We start from the raw sequence: 21874 nt of genomic DNA on the forward strand, positions 1-21874 counted from the left end.
GCTTGCATATTTTAAAATTATTCCTGAAATTAAATCCTTTGTTTACAGTTGATTAATAATGATTTTTACATCTTACAAAAATACTGTATCAATGCAGACATATCAATGCAGACATAATCAAGGGGGTATCAAGGCAAATGTAATCTTCCAAAATTTTGCCATTTTTTTCTGGAAGGGATTATTAGATTTTTCTTCCCATAAAACAGGAATCACTAACTCAAATGCTATAGGAGCCAGGTAAGTAACCCTAAATGGGTGAGACTGTCATGACATAATGAAAGTTTTCTGTTTTAATTATATTAAATGTTGGCAACTAATTCAATTTTTAAAAGTGGGCCAGCATTGTGACAGCCTAACTAAACCTATCAGGTTTGCTTCTTTGGTCCAAAGACTGCCATTTTCTTTCCCATCTGCCATACAGGAGTATTCTATTATGTACACATGCATGAGCTTTTTGACAAAAATAGTTACTTTACATTCTATCTCTTGAATTTTCATGCCAATGCAACAGAGTAGTATTACTCTTATTTTTAATCACTAAACATGAGGTTTGTGGTTGAAATAACCTATTTTTTATTTTATTTTCTTATAACTTCTATTATATGTCTGTTTTATTTTCACTTCCAGCCAATGTTGTAGAAATCAAAGTGTTAGCACAGCAGGGGAGAGCCTGAATAGAAGTAAAATTGTTTTCATTGAAAAAAATGTTTAAAGCAAATTTATAAAAACATTTTTCATAACACCTTGGAAAGATACAGAGACATCCTGTTTTCTTCCCGCTATAACATTACCTACAACATCATTGTTCTTAAAACCACCCATTTGTTCCTAGAGACCAAACGGCTCCTTCTAAATCTGAAAGATCATAAGACTCTCTGTATAACCATGCTCTACAGGTCACAGATAGTCTCATGAACTTGATTCCCCCCCACAAGCTTCTAGAATAGGTAGGGCAGGAAGAGCGATTTCCTCCAAGCTTCCAAATAAGGAAACAGAGGCTCTGAGGGCAAAGCCATCTCTGACTTTCCCCGTCTGACTTGGAGTCCCCTCGTAGGCACTTCGAAATAACCTGTATTTTAAACACACTGTATGTTGCATTACTTTTATAAGTTACTGGTAACACTTGCACATTCAATGCTTACAATGCAATAATAGTAGCAACACAAGATCTGCCCGATAGAAGGTCTGGGGTCCTCTTCTTTCATGGTCATCCCTCGTAGCCTTGGTGGCACTCAGAGTGCATCCAAGTCTTCATGGACTATATTATAGTAGCCTTTTAATGTATGCCAGCCCTATGTGTATGTTTATACATATATATTTATACATATGTTTAATGTATCCCAGTTCCCATAAATTCTGCAGTCAAGTCCCACACTGTTCATATACTCCATGCTCTGTGCCTATATTTTACATCCTGTGGCATTGAACAGTACACTCTTTTTTTTTTTTCAATAAATTTATTTATTTATTTTTGGTTGCGTTGGGTCTTCGTTGCTGTGTGCGGGCTTTCTCTAGTCGTGGCGAGTGGGGGCTACTCTTCGTTGCGGTGCGCGGGCTTCTCATTGCGGTGGCTTCTCTTGTTGCGGAGCATGGGCTTTAGGCACGCAGGCTTCAGTAGCTGTGGCACGTGGGCTCAGTAGTTGTGGCATGTGGGCTCTAGAGCGCAGGCTCAGTAGTTGTGGTGCACGGGCTTAGTTGCTCCGTGGCATGTGGTATCTTCCCCGACCAGGGCTCGAACCCGTGTCCCCTGCATTCGCAGGCGGATTCTTAACCACCGCGCCACCAGGGGAAGTCCTTTGAACAGTACACTCTTTTTTTAGAGCTTTTTTTCCTTTTAAATTTTATTTATTTTATTTTTGGCTGTGTTGGGTCTTCGTTTCTGTGCGAGGGCTTTCCCTAGTTGCAGCAAGCGGGGGCCACTCTTCATCGCGGTGCGCGGGCCTCTCACTATCACGGCCTCTCTTGTTGCGGAGCACAGGCTCCAGACGCGCAGGCTCAGTAGTTGTGGCTCACGGGCCCAGTTGCTCCGCGGCATGTGGGATCTTCCCAGACCCGGGCTCGAACCCGTGTCCCCTGCATTGGCAGGCAGATTCTCAACCACTGCGCCACCAGGGAAGCCCCTGAACAGTACACTCTTAAAGGAAAATTAATCTAATTTTCCAAAAGGAAATTATCTCATAATATACTAAAGGCGCCCATTTCTTTTTTTTTAAATACATTTATTTATTTTATTTATTTATTTTTGGCTGCATTGGGTCTTTGTTGCTGTGCACGGGCTTTCTCTGGTTGTGGTGAGCGGGGGCTACTCTTCATCGCGGTACGCGGGCTTTTCACTGCGGTGGCTTCTTTTGTTGCGGAGCACAGGCTCTAGGCAAGCGGGCTTCAGTAGTTGTGGTTCACGGGCTTAGTTGCTCCGTGGCACGTGGCATCTTCCTGGACCAGGGCTTGAACCTGTGTCCCCTGCATTGGCAGGTGGATCCTTAACCACTGCGCCACCAGGGAAGCCCAAGGCGCCCATTTCTAATTAAATATACATAGTGCCAAAAACTTTTCCCTCAGCATTTGTGTTTAATTGAATGTGAACATTAAAATGTTTGCCTGAATGAAAATTCAAAGTTCATGTATTTCAAAATGTTAAATTAACCTCAAATTACATGAGGTCAGAGCTAGGGATCCCTAAGTCCCTCAGACAGTGGTAACTAAATAGATCTATTTTATCTGCTCTTCAGCATGGAGACTGTGGTTGATTTTTCCTAACTTAGATTATCTCTACTATGGAAACACTAAAAATAAGTTGAACTGTAAGTACCAGTCATATAGGGAAAGTATTTTTTAGTTCTAAGGCAAAATCTTCAAAATCACTGAACTCCTGTATTTTCTTTCCTATCTTTCAAATTTTATAACATAAAATCAATAAATTCATAAGTCACAATTGTGATTGCTCTTTCCCCAACTTGGCTGTATTTTTTACTTAGCAAATATTTACAGATCCAAGATGCTTACGGTACAGAAATAGTTTAAGTAATAAATCCATGCAATCTTTTCACTTTAAGGGTTTTTTTTTTTTTTTTACTTTAAAATTTAAAACTTTTTCTGAAGTAATGCCTCTGTTTTTTAATCTTCACATTTGGTTTAACTCAAAAGCCAATTATCTGTCATCACATCAACCCTCCTATAACCATCCTATAATTGTTTAATTTCTGCCTGAATTTGCAAGGGTTTGTTTAAATATCAGCCTGGATTTTGAGTAATAAACATATATTACTATCTAAGTAAGCCATCTTTTCCAATTTTTTTTTTTCTAGAATTCTATTCTATTCAGTGTTTAACAACCAAACTTTAAGTTAAAGTTAAATTTTGAGCTAGAATTTTCAGAAGTTCTTAATACTGGGACATATTCTCTGGCCTAAATCAGACACGGATCTTAGCAACAACTGTTCTATTAGTCAGTTGACACTCATATCTGTCTTTGATCCTCACACTGATTTAATTCTAACAAGTATTCTTCCAACTAAAACCTGACTAGATAAGGCTCACAGTACTGCATAAGACCTGGTAATGTCAATTTAATGTTTCACTTCCTGAAATGCATTCTACCTCCGAAGGAAAAGAGTGGTGCTTTCCTTCAGTTTGACTCAGAGTGGATCACCCAAAGCTAATTGTTGTAACACTTTTAGGCCATGGCTATGGCTGAACCTCTGACAAGCCCTTCAGGTACAAGTGTATAGCCCACAGAAGAAAAATGCATCTCCGGAGGCTGAGATCTTCTCTCTTAAGGGAACCTGAAAGCCCAGGCTTGGTCTACCTTTCTTACTCGCCTCCTGGCTCTCCTGGATCAGGATGAAGGAACAGTGGAGTCTCTGTTCTTTCTTAATCTAAGTCCCTATTTTTCAGGCCTCCTCCTTCACTGTATTTTCTTTTAATTGGGGTAAAACAGACATAACATAATCTTTACTATCTTTACCATTTTTAAGAGTACAGCTCAATACTGTTAGCAATACTCACATTGCTGTGCAACCTCCAGAACTTTTTCATCTTACAAAACTCAAAGTCTGTACCCATTAACCAACAACTCTCCATTTCTCCCTCCCTCCAGACCCTGGCAACCGTCTTTTTGTGACTGGCTTATATCACTTAGCATAATGTCCTCAAGTTTCATCCATGTTGCAGCATGTGTCAGAATCTCCTTTCTTTTTTTTTTTTTTTTTAACATCTTTATTGGAGTATAATTGCTTTACAATGGTGTGTTAGTTTCTGCTTTACAACAAAGTGAATCAGCTATACATATACATATATCCCCATATCTCCTCCCTCTTGCGTCTCCCTCCCACCCTCCCTATCCCACCCCTCTAGGTGGTCACAAAGCACCGAGCTGATCTCCCTGTGCTATGTGGCTGCTTCCCACTAGCTATCTATTTTACATTTGGTAGTGTATATATGTCCATGCCACTCTCTCACTTCGTCCCAGCTTACCCTTCCCCTTCCCTGTGTCCTCAAGTCCATTCTCTACGTCTGCGTCTTTATCCCTGTCCTGCCCCTAGGTTCTTCAGAACCATTTTTTTTTTTTTAGATTTCTCCTTCCTTTTAAAAGCCGAATGATATTCCATTGTACATATATACTATATTTTGTTTATCCATTCATTGGTTGATAGACATTTAGGTTGCTTCTACCTTTTGACTATTGTGGATAATACTAATGTGAACATGAGTGTACAAATATCTCTTTGAGACTCTGCTTTCAATTCTTTTGGATATATACCCAGAACTGGTATTGCTGGATAATATGGTAATTCTATTTTTAATTTTTTGAGGAACCGCCGTACTGTTTTCCATAGCGGCTTGTACCATTCTACATTAGTGCACATACATACATAATTTCTCCACATCCTTGCCAACACTTATTTCCTCCCCCCCGTTTTTTTAATAGCAGTCATCCTAATGGGTGTCAGTTGATATCTCATAGTTTTTATTTGCACTTTCTTAATTATTAGTGATTTTGGGCATCTTTTCATATATTTGTTGGTCATTGTATATCTTCTTTGGAGAACTATCTATTCAGATCTTTTGCCCATTTTTAAAAATTGAATTATTTTTGTTGTTGTTGAGTCATAGGAGCTCTTTATATATTCTGGATATTAAACTTTTATCAGATATATGGTTTGCAAATATTTTCTCCCATTCTGTAGGTTGCCTTTTCACTCTGGTTGTGTCCTTTGATGCACAGTAGTTTTAAAATTTGATGTAGTCCAAAATTTCTATTCTTACTTTTGTTGCCTGTGCTTTTGGTGTCATATCCAAGGAATCACTGCCAAATGTAAGGTCATGAAGCTTTCCCCCTGTTTCTTCAAGGAGTTTTATAGTTTTAGCATTTATGTTTATCTTTGATCCGTTTTCATTTAATTTTTGTATACAGTACAATGTAAGGGTCCAACTTCATTCTTTTGTATGTAGATGTCCAGCTTTCTTAGCAACATTTGTTTAAAAGACTGGCACTCTTGTCGAAAATCATTTGACCATATATGTGAGGGCTTATTTCTGGCCTTTCTATTCTACTCCATTGGTCTAAATGTCTCTCTTTATGCCAGTACCACACTTTGATTACTGTAGCTTTGTAATAAGTTTTGAAATCAGATACTCTGAGACCTCCAAAATTCTTTTTCTCCCCAAGATTATTTGGCTATTCAGGATCTCTTTAGATCCCATATGAATTTTAGGATCGATTTTTCTGTTTCTTAAGAAAATGCCACTGAAATTTTGATAGGTATTGCATTAAATCTGTAGATTGCTTTGGGTAGTACTGACATCTAACAACATTAAGTCTTTCAATTCATGAACATAGGATGTCTTCCATTTATTTGTGTCTTCTTCAGTTTTCTTCAGCAATATTTTGTAGTTTTCAGGATACAAGTCTTTTGCAGCCTTGTTTAAATTTATTCCTAAGTATTTTATTCTTTTTGATGCTAGGTGGAATAGTTTTCTTAATTTCATTTTCAGATTGCTCATTGCTAGTCTATAGAAACACAACTGATTTTTTTGTTGATTTTTTTTAAATAAATAAATAAATAAATAAATGTACTTATTTATTTATTTATTTATGTATTTTTGGCTGCATTGGGTCTCTGTTGCTGTGTGCGGGCTTTCTCTAGTTGCAGTAAGCGGGGGCTACTCTTCGTTATGGTGCGCGGGCTTCTCATTATGGTGGCTTCTCTTGCTGCGGAGCACGGCTCTAGGCCCACGGGCTTCAGTAGTTCTGGCATGCGGGCTCAGTAGTTGTGGCTCGCGGGCTCTAGAGTGCAGGCTCAGTAGTTGTGGCGCACAGGCTTAGCTGCTCCACGGCATGTGGGATCTTCCCAAACCATGGCTCGAACCCATGTCCCCTGCATTAGCAGGCGGATTCTTTTTTTTTTAAATAAATTTATTTATTTATTTATATTTTTAATTTTTGGCTGCGTTGGGTCTTCGCTGCTGCGCGCAGGCTTTTCTAGTTGCGGCGAGTGGGGGCTACTCTTTGTTGTGGTGCGCGGGCTTCTCATTGCAGTGGCTTCTCTTGTTGAGGAGCATGGGCTCTACATGCACGGGCTTTAGCAGTTGTGGCTCGTGAGCTCTAGAGCACAAGCTCAGTAGTTGTGGCACACAGGCTTAGTTGCTCTGCGGCATGTGGAATCTTCCCGGGCCAGGGCTCGAACCCATGTCCCCTGCATTGGCAGGAGGGTTCTTAACCACTGCGCCACCAGGGAAATCCGGCAGGCGGATTCTTAACCACTGCTCCACCGGGGAAGTCCCTGTTGATTTTTTTAATAGGAGAACTTTGCTGAATTTGTTTCTTAGTTCTAATAGTTTTCTTTTGGAATTAAAGCCCTCCTTGATACTCATCAGATCTGATCAGGAGATTTTGTTTCCCCTGGATATTTCCTTCACTCATTTCCTAGTCTTCCTTGGCTCCTTATGCTGCAATCATCACTGAGAACGTCAGAGCATCAAATGCTGCCATCAATAGGATCTCCTGGGTTGGTGTTTGGATGGAAAGGTGGACTGGTAATTTTAGGATGTGTCAGATGGTTGGTACCCCAATGCTGAAATCTTGTCCCTGCACTGTTTCTACAATCATGATATCCCACCAACATGGAAGTGAGTGGCTGTGAGGGGCTTAGAAGCCAGAAACTTGGGACTTCTTTGGGCCAACTTGGGCAGAGCCTTCTTTCTAGAACAGCATCTTGATACCTTTCCTGAGGAAGATGGAGTGGACTGACTCTGACTCTGGGCTTCCAACCCCATCATTTGCTACATTAGAATCCCTGTATGACCAGCTGTGCAAGACAGCTTTATGGAGATGAACCTCTAGGGTCCAAACAACTTGGTTTGGGTTCAAAAAAGCATTTGGTAGAAGAGCAAGGAGTACACATAGGTGGCCATCATGAAAATGCAGTTACACCGTTCAACTGTGTGTCTTTCCAACTATGTCTCAACTCCACACTGATGCTATCTTCCAATTCCATCCACTCCAGGAAAGTTGAGCCTCCCAGTTTGAATTTCCATCTTTCTAGGGACCCACCCACCACTCACGGAATGATTTTATTCAGACATTTCCGACCTACCTCTTACAGAATCCTCTTTCTACCAAACTGGTATAGTTTGACCTAGAGGATATTGCATTTTCTGGGCTATATCCCATCATCTCCATCTCTCTGGGAGCATGCATCAGCCCTCAAAATCTTCAGGGCTGTGGATTTGCGGGCTACTCTCAGGAGTCTAGCCTGTAATTCTCTTTGACCAGGTCTCTTAAGAAACTTATCCCACCATTTCAGGATCATCTGATGCTTATATTCACTGTGACCCAGATCATCCTCCTGTCAAACACCATCAAGGTCCCTGTAAAGTGGCAAAGAGGACACCAGGATTCAAGGTGATATCTGTGAAATGGGCAGCATAGAGATTAGCCCATAGCCCAACCTCATTTCAATTTCAAATTCTGTACAGCCCAGTAGTCTAGAACCATAGAGGCAGTGCCCTATCATGGAAATGGAAATTCTTAATTTGGGAGACTCTCACTGGAACAGAAGGATCAGAGAATTTCATGGTCTGTGACATGAGCTGTGACTGACCACCATCATCAGAAAAGAGCAGAAAGAGGAAGAGCAGATGAAGGATTGGACCACTGTTCACACAAACCTCTTTTCTGTCCTGGGGGCTCCATCTCAGCCATGATCTCTCCCTTCCTACCTAGGGCTACCTGGATGCTGTTCCATGTGGCATGACAGCTTACCTAGGTGCTGTCACCGTCTTGCAGACCCTACCCAATGTCACAGCTGCACTATAAATTAGGGCATCATGAAGCCCTGAGACTCTGGAGACCCTAGGAACTTCTCCAGCCCCTCCTGGGCCTCTTGTAGATGCATGGGCATAATTTAGTTTCATAGCGCAGAACAATAACAATCTCAGAGGGTTTGATTCCCTGACCAAATAGGGCCTGTCTTCCAATGTCAAGGCAAAGCCACCATCAGATTAGTCAAGAGAATCATGAAAGACCTTTCCTGACTTCTCAGGTTCCTGAAGAGAATGATCTCAGATCCCTCTTCATACACCGTATGGAATTCTATTCTCTGTCTTTTAGGTCAGTGGTTTACAAAGGACTTTCCTTGGAGCCCCCTCGAGGGAGTACCAGGGGAAGATGAAGCAAGAGGAACTCCAGCCCTCCTCTTACTTTTCTGGCTTTTCCAAGCAGTTCTACTTTTCTCTTACATTTTGAGCTTCATCCTAATATTTTTGTTAGAACAATGGATTTCACAGCTGCTTTAAAAGGTTAGGAAACCAGTGATCCATTCCAAGGGCACTATTCTGTGGCTAACCCTCCCAGGAGTGAAGTACACCCACTGGTTTGTACTCTCACCACAGAAGGTTGGTACCTCTACTGGAATTCTGGCCACAAGTACATTATCTATCCTTTCCCCGTCAGGATTTCTGGGCAGTAATCCTCTGGACAGAGGGCAGGATTCTGCTGAAACACACTCTGTCTGTCCCATATAAGCCACAGCCCCTGCCCTCCATACAGACACAGCATTAACAGGCAGGCGACAGATACCAAGGTACCCAGGGCAGCCTAGGCTGAACCCCACACCATCCAGGTGAAATATGGACACACACACATAGCCTTGTTGGAGATTCCCTCCACTGCTAATTTTGGCCAGTCTGTTCTTCCTTTTCACTGTCACCCAGGCTTCAGTCTATGACCTTCACCAGCCTTGTTTCCTTTGCACTCAGGATCCAAGGACCCCCATCAGCCTGGCCAAGCTTGTCAAAGAGTGAAGGAGTTTGGGATGGGTTTTCTTGGGCTTCAGGATCTCAAAGGTGAAGCCTGAAGCCAGATTCCCACCCACTCTTTCTCTCCCAACTTGTATTACGCTGATGAAGCCCCATCTCAAAATCAGAGACTTACCTTGGTGCAGATGAGAGGGGCTTTGACAGCAGGACCTGTGGGCTGGGCTCCTCTACCACACACTCCTGGATAGTGCTCCTGAGGCCCGACTTGCTGGATGTGCAGCTAAGCCCTGGTTTCCAGCCCCAGCTCTCCAGCTTTCTCCAAGGTCACGGGGCCCAGCTTATGCCCCTTTCTGGGCATCTCTACCATTCCCATAGGAAGGGTGGACACAGGGAAGGATCCTCAGGTGGCCACCCAGGTCTATAGGCAGAACTTGTTCTCCCATAGCATGAACACCTGGGGAGAGATCAAGGCAGGAAAACAGGGGAAGTCAGAGAGGAGGCAGCAGGGCTCAGTGAGGGCCCTGGAAGCTCAGTGAGGGAATAAGGGAGGTAAGGAAAGGGGTCATTAGTTTAGTAAGCATAGTGGGCAAAATGCCAACGTTGGAGGATCAGGAACCCAAGCTTCCTGTTCTCTTTAGGCCTTTGGGAGGGGCACGCAGGTTGGGTTGGGTGCTAGAGTTGGGGATTCATCATTCCAGTGCTCATGGTCTGGGGTTGAGGCAGTGCAATGAGACAACTGCTTTCTGTGCTGTTTTTTTTTGACCCAGAATCCTGGACTCTAGCCACTGCCATCAGGCTTATCGGGAGGGTGTACTTATCTTCTCCAGACCCAGTATGAATACAAGGACTCCTCTGAGGACTCCCCTCCCTTAATAGGGCTGAAATGGTCCAAAATAGCATTTCCCAGACTCTAAGAACAGAAAGGTCAAACATATAAAATGATGCAGGTAGGGCTCTATCCAACCAAAAATATGGACTGAATCACTTCCCACAAGAGCAGCAATGAGTTCCAGGACCCAGGTTTTCCTGATGGAAATCTGGAGTTTCTTTCCTCCAGATCTGTCTGTAGGTCATCCTGCCCCTCAAAGAAACCCAACCTTGTGGCCCCAGGTGAGTAGGGCCTGCTCACTCACCTCCTCCCAGAGCTAGACCGTGGTTAACTACCTTCCTAGGCTCCTCCTGTTACTCTGGGGAGTCCAAGAGGTCTTAGGGTTCCCAGGTGACTCCTGGATTTGTCCCCAGAGGACCGAAAACTGTTTGTGGGTATGCTGGGCAAGCAACAGGGTGAGGAGGACGTCAGACGCCTGTTCCAGCCCTTTGGCCACATCGAGGAGTGCACCGTCTTGCGGAGCCCCGATGGCACCAGTAAAGGTGACTTGAGCTGACCCCTGGATTTCCTGATGACCCCGCCTCACTCCGGACCACATGACCCTTTGGCCTCTGTGACCTGAGCCACCTCTATCCTGCCCCAGGCTGTGCCTTTGTGAAGTTCGGGAGTCAAGGGGAAGCTCAGGCGGCCATCCAGAGTCTGCACGGCAGCCGGACCATGGCGGTGAGGGCGGGCGCCGGGGCCCGGGGTGAGGCCAGGGGTCTGGGGACTGGCTCCTCCTCCCCACATGCCGGGGAAAGGGCCTGAGGAGCAAGGCCCTCGGCCCAGGCCCGGGGCTGAGGTCTAGACCCGTCCTTGCAGCCTCCCCTGCCTTAACTCAGGGCGCCTCGTCCAGCCTCGTGGTCAAGCTGGCGGACACGGACCGCGAGCGCGCGCTGCGGCGGATGCAGCAGATGGCGGGCCAGCTGGGTGCCTTGCAGCCGGCGCCGCTGCCGCTGGGGGCCTGCGGAGCCTACACCACCGCTGTAAGTGCCTGGCCCGGCGGGCGCGGGCGGGCAGCGGGTGAGCCAGGCGCGGGGTGGGGCGCCGGGGCAGATGCCCGCCGCTGGGCCCTCCACACCCGCCCTTCTTCCCTCCCAAAGATCCTGCAGCACCAGGCGGCCCTGCTGGCGGCGGCGCAGGGCCCGGGCCTCGGCCCGGTGGCCGCAGTGGCGGCACAGATGCAGCACGTGGCGGCCTTCAGCCTGGTAGCCGCGCCGCTCTTGCCGGCTGCAGGTACTGTGCGCAGGGGGCGGGGCCCGCGGCGGGGGCGGGGCGGGGCGGGGCTGCGGCCTGACTCTCCCACCTCCTCGCCACCTGCAGCCAACTCCCCGCAGGGCGGCGGCCCCAGCACGCTTCCGGGTCTCCCGGCGCCCATCGGGGTCAATGGATTCGGCCCCCTGACCCCCCAGACCAACGGGCAACCTGGCTCGGACAGTCTCTACAATAACGGGCTCTCTCCTTACCCAGGTGGGCTCCCCCACCCTCTCCGCCCAAATCTCCCCCAAAATGGAGTGGGGAGCGGGGGTCGGGGTGGAGGGCGGGTGGCAGGGCCTGGCCTCCTTGAGAAGGGGCTCCTCCTCCTTCCCTGCTGCCTCTCACAGCCTCCCTCCACACTCCCTGCGTTCTCACCTTACCCTGCCCGCCCGCCAGCCCACCTTCACTGTGGGCCTTGCGCCCCTCTCTCCCCAGCCCAGAGTCCCGGCGTGGCTGACCCCCTGCAGCAGGCCTACGCTGGGATGCACCACTACGCAGGTTTCATTTGGCGCTACGCGGCCTGGGGGGTTTGAAGGGCCCCAGAAAGTAATAGGGAGATTTGGTGGGGGGGGGGGTTAGGCTCTGTTCTGAGGAGTCCGACCCTCCTTTTGCCCACCCTTGGACCCAGAACGACCTTTCTAGGGGTGAGGGTTACTGTGTACTGGCAGAGTTGGTCAAAGGTGGCCAGGCAGATGGGGCCCTGATTGGGGGTGGCTCCTCGGGGTCACTGCCCACTCCCACCTCTGTCTCCAGCAGCCTATCCGTCGGCCTATGCCCCAGTGAGCACAACTTTTCCCCAGCAGCCTTCAGGCCTGCCCCAGCAGCAAAGAGAAGGTGAGGGACAGGGGTCTGGAGATCAGGGCCTGGTGGGGCTGGACTCAGGATTCCTCCCCTGAACCAGCGTGCTCCTGTTCCTGCAGGCCCCGAAGGCTGTAACCTCTTCATCTATCACCTGCCTCAGGAGTTTGGTGATGCAGAACTCATCCAGACATTCCTGCCCTTTGGAGCCGTTGTCTCTGCCAAAGTCTTTGTGGATCGAGCCACCAACCAGAGCAAGTGTTTCGGTGAGCTGAGCCCCATCCCTAGGCCTCTCCCACTCCCAACTTCGAGATTCCTTACAGACCCTAAGACTGTACCTCCAGAAGTCAATGATTCCTAGAAACTGAGTGTATAGTGCTCAGCAGGGTCACAGACCAATGATGAGGCTAAGCCCAGACCAGGAACAAGTCTATTTCAGGTTCACCTGGGAAGGTCAGGTGTCTGGTAGATCTTCAACCAGGTTAGGCTTTAGAGTCTAGCCAGGGCAGGTGGAGTCTGGGTCTGGGACCAGAGATCCCCTCCAACTGCAATTCAGAGGACCAGAATGGGGGCTGTGGAGAGAGAGAGTTTTCCCATGCTAGGGAAAGACAGGGAAACACCCCACCAACACACTACCTGCTTCCCCAATACACACACTCAGAATTACCTCCTGTCCTTCCAAGAATCACACGTTTAGGAAACTCAGGCCACTTGCCTGTGTAAGTACGAGCATGTGTCCGTGTGTGTGCACACGTGCAAACACTGGAGGGTGGAGGAGTACTGATTGATGGAACTGGCCTGAGGGGGCAAGGAGAAGGGGCTGGTCATAGAGAAAGGAGGCCCTGCCACGCAGAGTTCCCAGCTAACCTCTCTGCACACACCCTCCAGGGTTTGTTAGCTTTGACAATCCAACCAGTGCCCAGACAGCTATTCAGGCCATGAATGGCTTTCAGATTGGCATGAAGAGGCTCAAGGTCCAGCTAAAGAGGCCCAAGGATGCCAACCGGCCTTACTGATCTACTCTCACTGACCAGCCACAGAAAGGTGAGTCCTTAGTGGACCCCCGGCAGATGGGGCCTGAGTGATGGAGGCGCTCTCAGCTTTGATATTCCTTTTGGGATGCTGGGGGCATCGACCTCTGAAAAAGTCTGGGAGAGAAGAGCCAGGAGTTAGGAGGAATCCTCAGTTTGAGGCTGTGTTTTTCCTTCAATCTAAGGACTGAGATAAATTAGACAACATTCCTGCCCCCACAGTCTGGGAGAGACAATTACAGTAAGATCCAACCAGTTCATTCCACTCCAGAGATAGCCACAGGGGACCATAGTAGAGAATTCCTGTGTGGGGAGGGCAGGGGGGTGGAGAATGAGACTAGAAAAGTACATTTGTGCTAGCTTGTGAAGGGTCTTAAAGGCCATGAGTTTGGACTTTATCCTGAAGATGGTAGAGGACCACTGAGGAGTTTAAGCAAAGAAGGGACAGGATGTAAGGGCTGGGATAATGGCAGTGAACATGTAGATGAGGAGAGAAGCAAATACACTGAAGATGCAGGATCTACAGGGCGTGGTGGTGATGGGGAGGGCGATGACAAGCTCTCAGGTTTCTGGCAGGGCCGGCTGCCTGTGACTTTTAGAGATTGCTGTCTCAGAAGGTCCAGAGGACCCTGCCTCACTTGAACTACCCCCAGGGAGCCCTCTGGAGGGGGTGCTGGGCTGAGGTCATCTACCCAGGACACAGGGTCTGGCTTCAGTGGAAGCCTGAGGTCCAGCCACTCACCTGAGCCTGAGGCCAGCCACTCACCTGTCACGGGTAGGGAAAGCTGCTCTTCTTGTCTTGCCCTCCAGAGTGATTTTTTCCTTTTTTTCCCTTTCTCTCTCCTTATCAATTAATACCCAACATTGGAAACTGAAGAGTGAGAAGAAAGGAAAAGAAAAGCACAGAAATGCTTGAGCAGCCCTTCCTGAAGGAGCAGCCACAGATGGAGGTGGACCCAAGGCCAGTGCCTGGGCTCAGGCCACTTTAAGGATTGTTTTCACCAAGTGGGTTCTGTGCCTGTGATGTAGAGCTCAGGCTGGCAAGGCACCTAGGGCTGGCTGAGGAGTGACTGTCTCGGGGAACCAGCAGAGGGCCTTGGGGGGTGCCAAGGGCTTCTCCACGAGGGAAGCCCAGATTTACTTCTTTCAAAATCATATCATTCCTTAGAGTTTAGGGACCAAAGGACTATTGCTTTTTAAAGAATTATAGAATTATATATATATATATATATATATATATATATATATATATAAATTAAAACAAAAACAAAAACAAAAATCACAAGAGAAACAAAAAGGACAGTATAGAGTCTAATAAAAGCTGCCTTTAAATATCCCTAGGAGGCAGGGTGAAGGAGACCCTTGAAGGCCCCAGCCTAGGCAGAGGAAGGCTGTGGAAAGATTGTTCTGTGTCTCATTCCCTCTTAACCCCCACCTCCACCCCACCACCTTTTAAAAATAATGAAGGACTTGAGGTCTGGGCCCATATGCAGGTAACAAGAGAGTTATTGAAGCAGTGAACCCACAATTCCCAAACTCAGAGAGCATCCATGAAGAGGCCTCAAGGAGGAGCTCTAGCCTGCCCTGCTCTTTGCCACCTTGAAAAACCCCTTAAGCCAGCAGGGGTGGGAACCTGCCTTTCCTTCTTGACAGCCTTTCCCGTGGAACCACTGCTTCCTCAGGCAGGAAGAAAGGGAGTTTGGACCACCCCAGCCTTTCCCTTCCCCATCCAGTTAGACAGAGGCCCTGCCTTTGGCTGAGCCGAGACACCTCCTGTTTCCCCTCACCTTGAGCCAGCCCCAGTGTCCCCTTGCTCCAGACCACCTTCTGTCTCTAAGTCTAAGTTTGCCCACCGGTAAAGTAGATTCAGGATATATGTAGAGGGCTGTGACAACAGACTTGGAAGGTTCGCTACTGTATATACTGCCATTGAGAAGGGGATAATTTTCAATATGTAGAAGCTTCAGAATTTAGAGGTCCCTCTTTACCCAGGACCTGGGAGGGAAGTAGATGTTTTGCCAAAATACTTCATCATTCCTTTAAAAACTACATCTTTCCTATGCAAGAGTGTCTCAATGTGCTTATCCAAGGTGCTTCTAGATGGTGAGCAGTGTTCAGCTTAGAAGTGGTGTGTGCTCTGTCTGTCTGTCTTTGTCTGTCTGTTGTATACAGTGGGTGCCATATAAAGCTGATCAATGGTGGTGCTTCCTGCCTGCTTCTGTGAGATGGGCAAAAGATTCAGCTTAGAGCACCATGACTCACTTGCCTTGGTCAGCCTTTCCTGGGCCTGCAGGGCCTTGCACATAACTTTTCCTAGGAGGATAATTTTCCCTCTACCCCACAGACCTGGATCAAACTAGTCTGGGACCCCAGCTGTGTGGTGGGCACTCTGGTCCCTAGATGTTGCTGAAACTGGAGGCCTCTGATCTGATATCACATCAGACAATAAAGCATGTGGGAGCGGGGTCGGCGGGTTCCTCCTTCATAAGAGTTTCTAAGAAAACTTGTTCCCACCTGTTCCTCTGTCTTTGACTCATTTTTGGAGGGAATGGGATGAAAAATAACATTGCCAGGTAAGGTGCAGCAGTGCACAGGGCTGACACGTAGACTGACCACCCTGGACACAGATGGGAATGTTAACACCTGCACATTCAAACAGCTGTTCACATGGAGGCATAGAGACCCCTCACTGCTAGGTGCTAAGCACTGTGCTAGGAGCTGGGGTGCAGGCATGTTCTAAGCACTCAGAGTTAGGGGGAAGGACAGTCCGATAATGTAGTTATAATGGAGGGCCCCAGAGAGTCTGTGATAGCAAGAAGAGTACCTAATTCAGATTTGACTGGTAAGGCAGGTCAGAGAAAGGTTTACTGAAGAAGATGAAGGAGGGGAAGGGTCTTCGAGAATGAACGGGCACATTTGCACAAAGCCATTTGGACAGCCGCATCATGCTGATAAATTATTACCAAGAAATCATAATGATTACCGTTTATTCAGTGCCAATTATGGGGCAGACAGTGGGCACCAAGATAAGACCCTTTCCCATTTCTAACTCTACCCTGAACCTTAACTCATAAAGTCACGTCAAGACACAAACCAAAATGGCATTTGAAGTATCTTGTTTCATGGTTAGGGACTGACAGACCATGTATAAATGCTGCAGAGGTTGGCAGGATCTAGATCAGGGGTCGGCAAACTATGGCCTGTGGGCAAATCTGGCCTACAGCCTGCTTTTGTGTGGCCTACAAATAATAATGTTTTTTTACATTTTTAAAGGGCTGTTAAGATAAAACAAAAAAGAATATGAGACAGAGACCATATGTGGCCCACAAAGCCTAAAAGATTTATCTGGTCCTTTAGATAAAAAGTTTGCTGATCCCTATAAGCTCATGGAAGATGTGTATAATGTCTAATGAGTTTAAGCAACAATGGTGTTTGTGTCTCTGTTGTGTGTGCATGTGTTAGTCCAAATCCTTTCAGCTGCAAGTGTCAAAAACCCAACTCAAACATGTTTAAGCCAATAGGAAATTAGTTGACTTACATAATTGATAAATCAAAGGATGTATCTACCTTTAGGCATGACTTGATCTAGGGGTTCAAATGATGATGTCTCCATCTCTTGGCTCTGCTTCCTTCTATTTGGTGGCCTCACTAGTTGTAGCTCTAAAGACCTTGGGAGGACTTTGGCCAGAATGGACATGTGGCTACCTCTAGGGTGGAAGAGTAGGCCACCGTCATTGACAACTTCACAAGGACTGTGTGGAGGGGAGAACTGGGTCTTCAAAAGAAGGGATGATGGGCAGATAAGCAATTTGCATCCACAGTATTCCTCCCCTTTATTGTTCACCTTCCACCTATACTTTTCTTGACAAACATACACTTTCAAAAATGTGCCTGCCTAACAATGCAATGTTCCTAGGCCCAACAAGAAACACACACACCCACTTCTCAATAGGAGACAAAACAGAATCATGCCCAGTTGCTTTACTGAGTCCTCAGTACAGGGTCCCTTTGTGATGTGCAATTTTTGATCAGGTCTTGATATAACTTCTTGTGATTTTGCAATCTCTGGCTTAAAGATAAATTTAGCTACCCCTACATAACCAATATGGAGAGAAATAGGGTAACCATTTTTTAAAAAAACCAAAAAAACCCCTTCCATTTGGAATAGGGGAGAAGAGAAAACAATGGTCACTAATCTATAGCACATAGCACATCCTTCTGGACAGTGGAGCAAGTTTCTTCGTCAACAAAACTGATCGCTCTTGGTCCTTTCCACTGGGAAATATCTCCCTCCTTTATGGACAGCCCTGAGAAGATGCCTCTTCTGGAACTGAATCATCCACCCTCCCTTTAGACATGGGTTTGGACCTAAAGATTGCCTTAGAGATTATGCCTTCCCAGATCCCCGATTGCCTGGTGAGGATTCTCTGGACAATTCCTTTCAAACCAAGTGATTTGATTCCTGGGCTCTCTGTGAGCTAGCAACCATAGTCAAGAATCTTGCTGAGTTCTTGTCCTTGAGTCTGGATCTGGCCCTTGTGGTTTCTGTCTCTTAGCAACAGGTCACACTTGGCCCATTCCCCTCCCCCTCAGCTTCATGGTTTCCACAATAGCCTGTCTGTGATAATAAGTCAACCTTAATCTGCTCAGTGCCCTCAGAGAGAGATTACCTATGTAACACTTGGCTGGCTCATGCTCCAGTGACCCTGACTAGATAGTCAAAATCCCTAAGTGGTACTGGCTCCTAGGTCTCAGCCCCAAGGCAATGCTTAGGACAGGAGTGAGGCAACCACACAAGCACTCATTCTGGACAATCTGCAGCTTGCTCCACTCCTCGCCCTCTGGCCATGGTCCATTATTACACTAAGGCCACATCACCAAAGCACTCCTGAGAAGAGTCTGTCAGTGGACATTGAATTGGGGGGCCCTCTGAGAACTTGTTTAACTTGGGAACTGTGGGCAGAGTCTTCAGCCTTCAGAAGGGCCCCCGGAATTTCTCTCTGTCTCTCTGGATGCAACCTGGGTGTCTTGGATACAGAGAGAAAAGACCTTTGGTCTGAGATGGGACTGACAACCTCTGACCTCAGAGCAGCTCTGGATCTACTGTGTGCTCTGACCAGACCTGGGGTCTCACCTCTGCCTCAGCGGAACAGAAAGAACATGCATGTAATACCCTCCAAAAGAGGGTACTAAGGTCAGGGAGGTCACAGAATCTCTCTTTACCTTTTCCAGCTTTGTTTGCAATCTTTGAGCATCCACTGTCCTCACTGTACCTGCCTTCACTGTGACACAGCCAAATCCAGCAGGGATTCAGAGGCTGTTTTGGGCCTGTGCGCCTCCCTCAGCCAGTATATTTGCTCAAGCATGTTACACAGCCCTGTGTTCTTTGGGAGAACTAATGAAGGAATAAACCTCATGGGCTCAGGAAGCTCAGAGCCAAAGCGGATTCTGTAGCTGCCCTTCGAGCTTGAGCCATGTGAGGTCCACAAAGAGTTGACCAAGTCTGTGCCAAGTGCAAACTCAGAAAGGGTGGAGAGCTACTCCTTTTCTCCCCAACCCCGCTTCAGACACTGCCATCGCAGTATGGCAGCCTGGGCTGATCAGAGCCTTTAATTGGCCATCTGTAGAGGGGACTTTGAACTTCCATGCTGTAGCCTCCTGCCCTCTAGTGGCCTAAGAGCACAGAGACCCAGAAGGTAGAGCAAGCTGCAAGCCTGGGTTTGACTCTTCCAAAGGTAAGTCTTAGGTACCCAGGAGAAAATGCAGGGAACCACAGAAAGAGCCTGAGAAAATTAGCCTCAGCTTCTTCTAGGGAGTATGCCAGAAATGGGCTGACCCTGCACCCTTGCCACCGGGCCTCTGACAGGAATCCAGCAGTCTGGGCTGGATTTCCTGCATGCGAGCAGGAAAAATCAGTTGTGCCCTCAGGACCTTCTTGCTACCCCTCTGTTGGGACTCAGTGTTGGGATGGGGGCTCTGATTGCGGCTCCATATCTTAACCCAGGTGCTCTAGAAAGCAGACTCTGAGGCAAGGATTAAAGTGCTCACACTTTCTGGGGAGACGGAAGCCCAGGATGATGAGAGGGGAGAAGAGACATGTGGCAGGGGAGAAAGATGTGAAGCAGCGCAAGACAACGTATTACTGTCGTGGCCACTGTTTCACGTGAGCTGTGAGGAGAGAGCAGGTGACTTGACAGGACTGTTTGCTAAAGCACATGGTGTTTGCAGGGAGAAACTGCACCTTAGAACAGTTCACCAGGAGGAGAATTGAGAGGGAATTTTCCCATTCGTTCCCCTCTCATATCCTGTTTTCTACTGGCCAAGGTGCAACTCACGGAGAGCTAACTCCACTGCATTTCTGAGTTGCATCACCCCCTGGGTTGCTGCTTGGGAAGTCAGATCCCATGCCTGCCATGTGGCATTTCTACCACAAATGTGGAAGTGGAGGGGCTACTTGGCATGGGTGGGGTGCCAACCAAGAGAGAGAAAGACGGAGGTGGCCCAGGGAGCCCAGAAAGGTCCATGAGGGTTGTGACCAATACATCTCACTCTCTCCCACAGGATTCACAGCCAAGGTCCCCAGGCACCAGAACCCCCAGGACTGTCTGAATTTTAAGTAAAATAAACATTATTTAATTTGGGAGAAAAAAGATGCATTCAGGTGTGGCTTGGAGCATCAGGCTTTTTCTCTAGAACTTCCCAGGCCCTAAGCTCCAGTATCTCCTGCTTGATGTCCCACCTCTCTGCCTTTGTTCTCACTCATTTTAGTTTGGGGTAGAGGATCTGGCTTTTATAATCTATAAGACACATGATTATCTGACCCTTGGTAGTCTAGCTAGCAGGCCAAAGGCAAAAAAGGCAACTCTAAACAAAGCTGCATATGGTCTGGTTCTGCCAGCATGGAAGCAAGCTGAACTGTAGTTCCTTGCTAGAAATCTTGCGAGAGGCCAGCATACTCCAACATCCAGACATTTGTCCAATGTGTCCCTGGAGTCTCCATCTAGGATGGATGCCTGACCCAACGCTCCAGATAAAATAGATCATGTAACCAGCTGACCTGATACCACATAACAGGGATTTCTAACTTCCCACTCGAGGATGGGCAGATGCCCACACTGCCTCCACTTCACTTCAGTTCCACAGATCCACATTCTAGAGTCTGTTGATTGCACACACCATTCCATTTGTGTATTAGGTCTGGTTTAATTACAAGCGACAGGAACCAACCCAAACCAGCTTAAGCAAGAAGGGAGCTGAGAAGTGTAGTGCTATTACCAACCAGGCAGGGCTGAATTCGAGGGCTCAAACAAATGTCATCAGACCTCTCTCACTTCATCTCTCAGGGCTCTGCTTCTCTTCGTTCCTTGTCCCCTTCTCTTTCCTGCCATAAATATACTTTCTCCCTGTGATAGAGAGCTGGGTGCCAGCAGCTTCAATCTCATATGCTCCTGGCACCATGGCCTCAAAAGCAAGAGAGTTTAAGGGGAAGGTTATGATTGGCTCTACTTAGCTGACAAACCCTTACCTGAACTAATCACTTTGGCCAGGGGGATGGAGTCCCCTGCCTGGCCTGATGGGTCATGTATCCACCTCTGTGTGGTGGAAAGGGGGAGGGAGCAGAGGTGACACTGTGACTGTCACCCCACTAAGTAGTCATAGAATGTAAAGACATGTCCTGCATGGTCTGTAAAAACGTGTAGTTTGACCTGGCTGGAGCGTAGGATGCAGGTGAGGGAGTGCTGAGAGTCAAATAGGAGCCACAGCCATAGAAGGGGTACATATTTTATCCTGGAGGTGGTAAGGAGCCATTGAAGAATTTTAACAGAGGAATGACATGATCAGCTTTGGGTTTTAGAAAGATTCCCCTAGGCAGCTAAGTGGAGAAGAGATCAGAAGAGTTGCTACTGGGCTAGTAGGAGGCTAGTACAATGGTTCTGGTGAGGAAGAGTAGGAATATAAAAGAGGGATTGATTTAAGATGTATTAAGAGGTAAAATTGGTTCTGTTCACATGAGGGTGGGAGAAGTCTAAGATGTTTTCCTCTCAGGGTTCCAGCTGAACAAGTCATAGGTGCTATTTACTAAGCTAGGGTCATGAAAGAAATGCAGATTGAGAGGAAGAAGAGTTTGCCTGTGAGACATACAAGTGGAGTTGTCTAAAAGGCAACTTGAAATGCAAGAGGTAAAGGGTGGAGATGTATATTCGGGAGTCCTGACCTGCAGTCAGCCTGTCACACAGGACGATTTAAACAGAAAAGCCATTTTTTTCTTTTAGTGCTAGCAAAGAACTAGAAACACTTTTTACTGTGTAAGTGTTCTCACCCCTCTCTCATTCTAAGAAAAAGATTTCCCAGGCTTATTAGTTTTTGTTTTTGGTTTTTTTTTTTGGTAACATATACATGTATCTATTCTTCTTCAAATTCTAGAAAAGCCGTCTCTTGAAACGGCACTGGGTGGGTCACGGGATTGCCAAGCAGGACATGCAAGCTTGAAAAGCAACTGGGAACAATGGGAGGCCAGTCCACCAGAGCAAAAGCCAAAATCAGATGCCAGACCAGCACAGTGAGAATATTGCCACTGTCATCACCATTGGACACTGGATGTCACCACCACCAGTACCCACACCACTACAGCCCCCAAGCACAGGATAGAGCTGATTGCACT

At 47.0% G+C, this 21874-nt stretch overlaps 1 protein-coding gene across 1 annotated transcript in view; it reads left to right on the top strand.

Annotated features, from left to right (window-relative positions):
• The window catches only part of CELF6 (CUGBP Elav-like family member 6), a 30404-nt gene extending 16011 nt beyond the window's left edge, over positions 1-14393 (top strand). Inside the window, exons 4-13 of the mRNA XM_061181947.1 lie at positions 10501-10629; positions 10731-10810; positions 10969-11112; positions 11230-11362; positions 11450-11596; positions 11819-11881; positions 12137-12217; positions 12304-12447; positions 13070-13225; positions 14090-14393. Of these exons, the coding sequence (XP_061037930.1) occupies positions 10501-10629; positions 10731-10810; positions 10969-11112; positions 11230-11362; positions 11450-11596; positions 11819-11881; positions 12137-12217; positions 12304-12447; positions 13070-13197 (1049 nt within the window). The 3' untranslated portion in view covers positions 13198-13225; positions 14090-14393. The remainder of the gene's footprint in view (positions 1-10500; positions 10630-10730; positions 10811-10968; positions 11113-11229; positions 11363-11449; positions 11597-11818; positions 11882-12136; positions 12218-12303; positions 12448-13069; positions 13226-14089) is intronic.
• Positions 14394-21874: the final 7481 nt, after the last annotated feature.

Source organism: Eubalaena glacialis, chromosome 2 (assembly GCF_028564815.1).
Source record: "Eubalaena glacialis isolate mEubGla1 chromosome 2, mEubGla1.1.hap2.+ XY, whole genome shotgun sequence".
In the NCBI taxonomy this organism is placed as follows: domain Eukaryota; kingdom Metazoa; phylum Chordata; class Mammalia; order Artiodactyla; family Balaenidae; genus Eubalaena; species Eubalaena glacialis.